The sequence below is a fragment of the Lissotriton vulgaris genome, chromosome 11 (genome assembly GCF_964263255.1).
Source record: "Lissotriton vulgaris chromosome 11, aLisVul1.2, whole genome shotgun sequence".
NCBI classification, from domain to species: domain Eukaryota; kingdom Metazoa; phylum Chordata; class Amphibia; order Caudata; family Salamandridae; genus Lissotriton; species Lissotriton vulgaris.
This window is the reverse complement of record NC_141699.1, coordinates 134886920-134897880: the sequence shown is the minus strand read 5'-3', so window position 1 is coordinate 134897880 and position 10961 is coordinate 134886920. Positions and strand designations below refer to the sequence as shown.

At 46.1% G+C, this 10961-nt stretch overlaps 1 protein-coding gene across 1 annotated transcript in view; it reads left to right on the top strand.

The window, feature by feature from the left end:
- Nucleotides 1-286: 286 nt before the first annotated feature.
- TCTN2 (tectonic family member 2) overlaps nucleotides 287-10961 on the top strand; it is a 229100-nt gene continuing 218425 nt past the window's right edge. The window contains exon 1 of the mRNA XM_086942904.1: nucleotides 287-430. Coding sequence (XP_086799030.1) covers nucleotides 358-430 — 73 coding nt within the window. The 5' untranslated portion in view covers nucleotides 287-357. The remainder of the gene's footprint in view (nucleotides 431-10961) is intronic.

Sequence of the window (10961 nt, the reverse complement as noted above, 5' to 3'; positions counted from 1 at the left end):
CTTAAAATGAGTAGAGTTGCTAAATAATTACATCTCAAAATGAACCAATTAAAAAACCCATATCACAAAAATGACACAGTCACCAAACAAATGTTAAAAAGACTTAATTCCAGACTGCTCGTTTTAAGCTTACATTTGTAGCATGGATAGTTGAGGTGATGCATTTTTGGAAGGTGGCCGTCATATTTCGTTGCGTCCTAAAGAGTAAAGAGGCATCAAGTTTAGTCTTGTGTCTATGTCTTTTGGTAGTTTGACCCCACAGGAAATGAATAGTCGTCTGGGGAAGTCCTCAATGTTCAGCGGGTTATGGATACGGCGTCCTAGCAACGCGGCCTCTCTGAGGCTGCAGTCTACAGCATGGTCCCGGTTCTTAGATCGCCAGTGACACTGCTCTGGTTCGCTGTGCTCCTAGCACTAACATGGGGGCAAGGTATGGATGAACTTTCTGTGTTCTGCGGTGCCGAGCAGTGCTTATGCTGCATGGATCGCGCTTACACGTGGGAGATTTTGAAAATATAATCCGAGGGATGCATTTTTCCTATTGACTTTTATTGAAGCAGAGGCAATTTCAGGCGGGAGACAGCTAATATAAAGCTATCATTGGCTTACAAAATCGAGTCTTCCATCTGAATCTGGGCAGTTTATTGGGTTGTACAATCCAGCAATCACGCATTGATCACTGCTGTGGGCACCCATGCTTCCCATTTGTTAGAGACACATGTCTTTTGCATACAAAGGATGTGCACTCATCTCTACTGGCATAGCTGACAAGATTTCAGTTTGCATGTTTTCAGTACACTAATGAGTGACATTTCGCTACTTTATGTGTGGCACCTTGAGTGACACTTTATAGCGAGTTCAACAAAGCAGGTTTTTTCATGTAATGAGGTAAATATATGACAGGGCCCAATTTCAGCAAAATGTGAATTGTAACTCACCCTCACGGGTGAGTGGCGCACTTTAAACCCCCCTGATTGATTTATTGAAATCTGCCTTAAAAAACAAATGCAGTGGTCCTGAAGATTAGAGGCCTTTCCACTGTATACATCTGAGCCCATGCTGATAAAGGATTTTACACAAAGATTGATTTTCTACAGATCCACAAAGTGTTCTGAGGGGTTGTGGGTAAAGTGCTAGCTTTGTAGAGTTCACTAGGTAGCTTGTGGATGGGTGAGAGGGGGTGGCTGGAGAGTGGTGTGACTCCTGGACACTTCCTAACCGATGCAGAAACATTTCGAAGTGGCAACCTGTGACGGGTTGAAGAGAAATCGGCAGTAAGCGGGTCTTAGTTTTAACGGGCTTTATTATACTTAGGGCTCCCGGTTTTATGGTATTTATTTTTTTAACATTTCCGTCTGTATTTATCCATATTTATTTTTTTGTCTTTTTATCTGTATATATCCGCATTTATTTTTGGCGCAAGCAAGATATGACTCTGGAGCTAGTATTTTTCCACGTTTATTTAAATATACAGTGCACACGGTTGTTATAGGTTTAGCTATATTTATATATATATATATGCTAAATTAGGTGAATGCAATACATTTGTGAGCTGCTGCAGTTACAATATTGGAAACACTATGTCACCAGCCATGATTATTAGATGCAAACACATTTAGAATTTAGACGAGTGCACCAGTGCACTGTCAGTGACCTGGCCAAAGAGGACATGAAAGAGCTGACAGCTTTCATGGTAATTTAGATATATTGGGTGCCTCGTTGCTCTCATTGCCAGTTCCATGCTCCTCTCTGCAGCATACTCTGTGGTGCAAGTTGCTGTCCACAGCTGAGGTGCCGGGTTTTTAGGAACCCGGTGGTGCCAGGGGTAACACCCGGGGACCTCTGAGTTCTCCCTGTTCCGGACCACAGAAACACAGAGTCTTCTAGTTGAAGTCAGAGATCGAGTTTTATTGGCTGCAACCAAGTAACATGTGTCCTAGAAGTACGACAACACGGGCCGTAAGTTCTCAGGAGACTGTTCGTTTTTACAGAACCAGCCTTCTCCTTATATACATGAATAATAGCTGCGGGCAAGAATTCTTGGGTTTATGATATGGTTATACACATATTTCTACCACAATACAAAGAGCGAAGTCATGCTGGTCAGCACATATTTTGGATGTCCAGTTTGTGATGGATTACCCCGCCAGATCCAGAATCCCCATCAGATATCGATGAAACACCAAGAAGGTCGGGCACCCTCCCATCATAAAACGGGTCATAAACAAGAAGCATGGACAGGTGTATGTGTGTGGAAACATGGTCTGTATGTAGTGAATGGTTTATGACATGTTGTGCCTAGATGATATCTTGCTCGGCCACTGGGCGAGGAGCTGCCCAAACAGGCTTGGCTGGAGGCAATGGAGTCAGTTCGGCCAGGTCATGGGGAAGGCAGCTACGGTGGACGTGTCCTTTCACATCAAACTCGGTCTTAATCAATTGACTATATATGAGGGCAAGTCATAAGATGGATGCCGTTTACAAAATGGAGTCTGAGGGTTTGGGACGGAAACCATGATTTAAGGGTGTTAGCATCACTCAATCATGACGCAAATGCATAGGGGTAATGTCCTAATCATTACCGGTCCGTGGATACCAAATTCGTCATGGTACGACGATGTTTTGAACATGAGCGTTGGACCCCGGGACAGGTGGAACAGCAGGGTCCGGAATTACAGAACCACAGACCCTCCTTTTGCCCTCATATTAGGCAATAACTCACTCTAATCTGAGTCCAAATCTGTATTGATGAATTCATGGAGATGCTGCTGTAGCATCATTCTGTTGCTCAATTCGTCCCTTGATACAGGCTTCCTTACACACGAAGTAGCGCAGAGGCCACATATTGCAGGAGTGCACTGTACAAGCAGGCAGAACATAAACAGAACGGCTAAGATCATCCCGATGAAGATCAGAGTTTTCCATCCCCAGACAGAGATCAGTTCCCAGAACCACCCTAGCAAGGACCAATCCCCTTTCTCTATGTGAAGGGAATCAGAGATTTTGTGTAATTTGGAGATGGCCTGGTACACCGTCGGAGCATTATCGGGGATGAAAATGCAACAACTAGATTGGATCACTCTACATACACCACCACGGTCTGCAAGTATGACATCTAGGGCAACCCTGTTCTGAAGGGTCATAAGTCGATCCGACTGAAACTCAGCTGTCAAATTGCTAAGGGCACCAGCCGTTTCAGTCACGGCGGACTCAACTATCCTCGTCAATTGTCGAATGTTCCTGCTGTTCACCATAGGCCCCCAAAATGGCAGAAAACCCTTTGCGAAGTCTCCAAACTCCTGACCCGCGGTGTCGTCTTGACTCACGACACCCCTAACTGTCCTTGTCCGATGGTAATCTGCCCCGGCCGTGTAGGTGGGCGGCAGCAGAAACGAGATAAAGCATGTGCCCGAGAAGTCAGGGGGTAACCATGTATAGGCTTTGTCATGGCAGACAAAATAGGTGCCTTTAGCCTCCACGCATGGAGGGGAAGTTCGGGAGGCAAATACGTATGTTTCCGTACATGTGCTCTTCCCCAACTGCGCTTTGGGATCCCTGCCAATACCTTGCAGACATAAGTGACCTCGGTGGGGTACTATCCAGACCGGGGAGGATTTCTTTGTTTTCTGGTTTTTATTCAAAGAGATCCCATATTTAGTCACGTTCCAACGGCCGTAGGGAGTGAGTTCATCTTTAGGAATCATTTGATACGTATCAACATCCCTACTCATATTTCTTATTCCTACCACTAGTGCCTTGTTGCTGGAATCGCTCTCCGCGGAACGGGGCGGGTATGGTTCTAGGGCGAACAGGAACATGGTCTGGAAAGCCCACAGAGAACCGTAATAACTGAATGGTAGGATGAAGTATGGAATGCCCTTATCTGTCGTGTGCGGCATGAGTCCGCATATCCAACAATTTGATGTGTTCATTATGGACTGGTGCTGGTGTAGGAGTTGGATGAAGGAGTTATTTACGAACTCTAGTCTTCTGGCAGACTCGTGTTCAGGGAGAGGGTGAAAGGAGTGTAAAGAGGCGGTCAGAGAAGGCGTGGGCTGAGTGTTGTTTACAAAGGTGATTTGAAACGTGGATAAGGTGTAACTAATCAAGAACATCATTATGCTACATATCATCAAAATACATATTATCAGGAACTTCTTCCTGGCCATCACAGTACATATTTTCGTTTTAAAGTTCATGTGTCTAGCAGGTCTCTCTACCCTCGGAAACTCCATCCTTTGGTTGCTGACCGCGGTGGGAGGTTGCTTCTGCCAAGATGTGCGCTCTGTCCAGTCCGGGGTAATTCCCTCAGACCGACCAGAACCGTTGACCTAGGCGTCCCCGGCTGCACTCCTCAGACTTCAACCGCGGCCCTAGCAGCAGAACCGGATGGCGGTTCGAAAATCAAAAATGAGCTAGTTCCCTGGGCGAGAGAGCTGTGAAATCAAAAATAGTTCATGGGGAAAAGGGGGAAATCGTATTAATGCGGTTATGTCAGTTCCTTGGTCTTGACCTCAGATTATATCGTTCTTTTCCAGGTACGGTGTGATCTTCAAACAACGTTTCAGGTTCTGTAGTGTCCAACTGCATCGAAGGTGGCACAGATCCTCGCAAAATACAATCGCTCTCTTTGTCGGTACCAGTTCCTTTTAATCGTGCATCGCTGAAGGGGACAAAACGAGGTATAAACTCAGTTTCGGAGTCAGCGACTCCGTGCTGGACCCATCGGTCATATGGAAGGGGGAGTGGGACCCTTTTGCCGTGGGCGCCGTGCACCCAATGTTTTCTTCCCGTGGACACGTACTGCAGAGCGGGTAGACAGCAAAACCTGGAAAGGTCCGGTCCAGCGAGGCTCCTCGTTCTTTGTTCGTCTGAAGTTCCGAACCAGGATCCAGGAGCCAGGTTCGATGGTGTGGCCTGGATCGTCAGACACCGGTGGAGAGGAGCTGTGGACCTGTTGATGTAAAGCATGCAGTTTAGTTGTCAGTTCGTGTAAATAGTCAAACAGTGCAGGGTACTCTATTTCCCTGAGCTTTCTGGGCCTTGGTACTCCCCATATATTTGCTGGGCGCCCAAACACGATCTCGTGTGGGCTAAGTCCTAATCTGGAGTGGACGATCATCCTGGTAGACAGGAGTGCCAAAGGCAGGGCGTCTGGCCACTTGAGACCTGTGCTGGCTTGGATCTTGGCCAGTTTCAATTTTAACGTGCCATTATAGCACTCTACCAATCCTGCCGATTGGGGATGATTCGCAGCATGAAATTTTTGGTGGATGCCTAGACACTCTCACACTCTCTTCATCACTCGTCCCACGAATTCACTCTCATTATCACTCCAGACTATTCTAGGCATGCCAAATCTAGGGAAGAATTCTTTGACAAGGGCTTTGGCAGTTGACAATGCGGTGTTGTTCTTAAGGGGGTATGCTTCTACCCACCTGGAGAAAGCGCAAACGACAACAAGGACATATTTTAGGTTATTGCACCTCTCCATGTGAATGAAATCGAGCTGCAAGACCTCGAACGGATACGTTGGAGGTGCAAAATGACCAGCTGGGGTTGGGGTTCCTTTACCGGGATTGTGCTTCAAACACACCATACAATTTCTGACCAGATTCTCTGCACATTTTGGGATACCACTATTTTGCCATACGGGGGCCAACAGCTTACATATTCCTTTCGCACTGATGTGTGCCATTCCATGGGCCATCGTTACCACTGCGAGCACGTAGGCGTTAGGTAACAACCATCGCCGATGTTCTGACAGTTCGACCCAACAACCATTCGCGTCTAACCTACCCTTGCTTTCTCTCCATTCATTCACCTCTTTCTCAGTAGCATCAGCTTGTATAGATTTCACGCTTTCGATGGTGTCCTCACACATACCCACATCAGGGGTCCATCTAGCAGGACCTACGACATACATCCGACTCATTGTGTTCCTTGCAGTCTCTTTCGCGACCTCATCGGCAAATGCATTCCCTCGACCAACATCATCTCGGATCTTCCTATGCGCGCTGCACTTCACAATCGCAACCTGTAGGGGCAAGGTCAGTGACTCGAGAAGGTCGTGTACTAGCTGGCCATTCTGAATTTTCCCGCCATGTGACGTCAGGAACCCACGTTCACGCCACAATCTTCCAAAACTGTGGGCTACGCCAAAGGCGTACTGACTATCAGTGTACACATTCACTCGTTTTCCTTTCGCCATCACACATGCTCTTGCGAGTGCGACTAACTCCGCTGCTTGTGCAGAATTCTGGGGGATGCGAGCTGTCTCTACAATCGTGTGTAATGTTGTCACGGCATATGCTGCAGTCGTATCGCCATTCGGCAACTTGAAACATGAACCATCAACCCATAGATTATCATTACATTCAGGGAGGGGAGTGTCCTGTAAGTCTACTCTCCCTTTTGTCTCTTCCTCTGTCCTAAAGCAGCAATCATGTTTGTCGACCTCATCTGTCTCTGCTGGAATGGGTAATAATGTAGCAGGGTTGAGGGTATCACACCTTTTTATGTGAATGTGACTTGCTAACAGGGTCAATTCATAGCTGGATAGTCGAGCACTAGTTAGATGTTGCGTTTTTGTTCTGTTTAGTAGGATATCTACTGCGTGTGGGACCATTACGGTCAGAGTATTATTCATGACTAACCCAGCCGACTGTCGGATGCAGACAGCCGCTGCGGCAGTGGCCCTCAAGCAACTTGGTAATGCCTTAGCTACAGGATCTAGAGTCGCGGAGAAATATGCACATGGGCGTTGTTTGTCCCCAAAGTGCTGTGTCAAGACTGATAATGCGCAACCTTCCTTCTCGTGGACATATAATGTAAAAGGCTTGCGGTAGTCGGGGTTTCCCAACACAGGAGCCGAACATAATGCCTCACGCAACTCATGGAAACTCGCCTGACAATCTTCAGACCAAGGCAAAGGATTGGGTGTGTCTTTACGCATTAATGCCAGCAAGGGTTTGGCCAATAGTGAGAAGTTCGGTATCCATTGTCTACAGTATGATGTAATGCCCAAGAAGGCACGCACTTCTCTTTGTGTCCTTGGGACACTCAATTCTGCAATTGCCTGTATTCTTTCTGGGGTCAGTCTCCTTCCCTCCTTCGATAAGATGTGACCTAAGTAGGTTACTTCTTGTCGGCAAAATTGTAATTTGGAAAGCGAGACCTTGTGCTTCATGTCACAAACGACGCAACAATAACAACGTAGCTCGCTTGCAAATCTTTTCAGTATCTGCAGTGATCAGTAAATCGTCTACATACTGAATCAGAGTCGCGCCACCAGGTAGAACAATCGTATCGAGCTGTGTTTTCAGAGCCTGACTGAATATTGATGGACTCTCACAGTAGCCCTGAGGAGCGCGTTTAAAGCGGAAGCTTCGTCCTCCTAAATTGAAGCCAAAGATATCTCTGCTCTCCTCGGCAATCGGGATGCTGAAGAAGGCGTTCTTCAGGTCAATCACTGAAAACCAGTTGTCTGAGGCTGGAACCATGGTCAATAAGGCAGTAATGTCGGGGACGACTGGAAACTGCGGTACAACGATCTTATTCACTTCCCTTAGATCGATCACAAATCGGTACACAGGGGGCTGTGAAGGATCGGTACGCTTTAACACAGGAAAAACAGGACTGTTACAAATGTTGCCTGAAGTCTCTTCGATGACATCTTTCGCAATTAGATCGTAGACGATCATTAACAAAGCCTTTTCACATTCGTTTGATATTTTATATTGGGGAATACGTGGCAACCTAACATTAGTTTTCAATGTTATGACATATGGTGCTATTTCTAAACAACCTACATCATTAGAACCATTCGCCCAAAGTACATCTGGAAGAGATGACAATTCAGTTGGAATTCTTTCTTTTGACAAATACATCGGGGAAATCACTTTCTTACCAAGGGTGAGTTGTACTCCCGAAGGAGAACAGTACAAAGTCGCATATAATCTCTTCAACAAATCCAAACCTAACAAATTTTCGCCACAACCTGTTGTAAGAATGAGGGGTGCTTCTAATTTGCATGGGCCAACAGAAAGGGGCATGGGACTGGAGATCGGGTTTCTAACAGGGGCGCCAGAAAAACCTACTGAAACATTCATTTCGCCGGACAAAGGTGCGCCAGGAAGTTTTGAGTGCATAATAGAACTTTTTGTAGCACCAGTATCCAGCAGAAATGGCTCTGATACTCCGGATGTAATCACCTCGACATAAGGTCCATTCTGATTTACTGGAACGGAAACAACTCCCTCTCTTTGTCCATGGCTGTCCTAGCAATTATTACCCTCATTCTCGTTTTCTGGGTAATAGTCGTCTGTATAGTACTGAGCTGACCTGGAGGACGCATTATTCTGTTGGTCAAAGCTATTCATACAATTCTGAGGCGGAAAAGAAATGGTGTTCTGGGAGAAACTTCCACGGCCCCTACCTCTAGGGGCCTGTTGAACACCTCTACCTCTTGCGCCGGGAACACCGTTCAAGCGTCGTGCAAGAGCTTGACAGTTACTTTTGAAATGACCCACTTCTTTGCAATATGCACATTGATTCGGGCCATACGGAGAACGCTGGTGGGAAAACTCGTTTCCTTGCGCGTTTCTCGAATACTGCTGTTGTTGCTGATAATTGGGCTGACTAGGAGTGCGAGGCGGATAGGCCTGCTGGAGAAGAACTTTAGTTTTTAGTTCTTTAGTCTTCTTGTCTGTCTTATCTAGTTCGTCTTTGCGTCTATTTTCATAGTACTGGCCTGTGGCTAAAATCTGTGCTGACGTGGAAACAGCCCAAGCACTCTCTGAATCTTTCAATTTATTGCACAGTTCAGGAAGCAGATTATGTACAAATTTGTCTACAAACAATCTTTGACCACCCTCGGTAGCCATGTCCTGACCACTATGATCAGTGAAAGTCTCCTCAAATCTCGTGAAAAAGTCAGACACATTCTCATCTTTCTTCTGCTTGCATGCAGATAGCTTGTCCCAATTTACGCGTAATTCAGGCATTAACGTTTTCATGTACGCGATAATCCTACCGGGAAGGTCTGCTATTAAAGGCTCGGGTTTAGAACCACCAATTTGTCTAGCATCAGTAGCTGTGATATTAGCCCATGAGTCACCTAGTTCTTGATCATGATCTGCATGACGAATTTTACTCCATAAAGGATGCGGAACAACATTCCCAAACAACATGTCTATATCAGCTAAATTCATTACACATGAGCTGGCAGTTTGTGATAATTCCTTGTAATATCCTGCGGGGTTTTTACGTGGATCAGGTAGTGTCTGTTTAAGTGCTAAAACTTTGGATCTTTTCCAGGGGACATGTACCCATACACGCTGGAAATGCGGTGGAACAGGTGGTTGTGCATTCGCATCACCTTCCCTCCATACTGGAGGAACCTCTCTCATGGGGTACTGTCGCGCCTTTTTCCTACCAGACACGTCATCCTCATCAAACGATTTAGAGCTGTTTCCCTTACTCCTATAAGATAACAACAGATCGATTGCTCGTTCAACATCTGCACCTATAATCATGCCTTCGTAAAATTTGAATCGCATGCGGGCTAGTTCTTGCATTCTGCGTTTTGGGTCATTGTCTCGTACATCTTCCCAGAGGTATACACACATCTCCTCAAAGACATATCTTTGAGTGGATGGATCCCACTGACGGAAGACTTCCATAACAGACTGAACATCATATCTTACAGTATCAGTGACCCATTTGCGCGCTAACTCATTCAGCACTTCTCTTTCCTCGTAGTCGGGTAATTGACTACGCAACTGTCTACGTTCTGTTTTGGGGGTCGTTTTAGGCGACCCAAAGAAGGGCGAGAATAGACCAGTGACAGTACTTGCCACTCTCTGTCTGACAGAAGGAGAAGCTTGCGGCGAGGCAGATGCGCCAGAAAAGACAGGCTGAAGTAAAGAGGAAGTTGAAGCAACAGCAGAGGAAGTCGAGGCAGTAGCAGACGTAGTATCATAGTGAGTAGTTGGAGCAGTAGGCAAAGTCGTAGAAGTAGATGGAGTATGTAGCAAAGGCGGCGGCCCTTGAGAAGGCTGCGCCGGAGAAGTAGGAACCAGCTGAAGATGAGCTGGTGCTTGTGCAAGAGCTGCTATTCGTGCGCCAGGGCGTGGTATAACAATACGCCTCGGCGGTCCAACAATACTCGATGTGTATGGGGGTGGTGAGTTCAATAAATGGGACATTAATGGATCTTTCTCGGATGTTCCCTTTGAGTCTTGTCCCCCATGTGGTAACATCGGGTAGCATTTATCTACTGCTAGTTTCTTGCTTCTGAGCATTTGTTCACTTTCCTGCTCTTCCTCATTATCCCTGTATGCGATGGCAGCTTGCACCATCGACATGCCTCTTTTATTTTTCTTTGCTAATTTGATTTCTTTCTGTTTGGCTTCTTTGCGCCATAAGCGAAAAGAGTCAAACATCGCCGGCCGGGCTTTCTTCTTGAACAATTTGACCTCGAGGTTGTCTAATACTTCTGAGTCGAAACTACCATATTGGGGCCATTTTAAAACACCATCCTTGCGGGTGTATTTTATCCATACTTCATTATACGTGATAGGACCTACTCCGTGCTTTATATATAACTCATATGTTGGAGTTCCAATCGGAGGAACCGGACACGAATCCTCTAATCGGGAGTCCTTACTATAACCAAGACAAAACAAGTTTCCAAGTCTGCTAAGACCAGGCATCTTCGCTCACTAGTCTAGCTTCAAACTTCAAGGGATTATCTAATTATGATATTATTGTGAATACACAAATCCCTCGGTTTTGGTGCTTGCAAGAACCAATACAAACCGTGTCTCTGGGATACCAAAACTAAGAACCAAACTAAGGACTGGGAGACGCTCCACTTATACTTAACTGAATATTGAAGATCGGTGACGTCACTAGAAGACTCTTCTATCGTTTCGCTCTACCAAGGATCACTGGGTCCA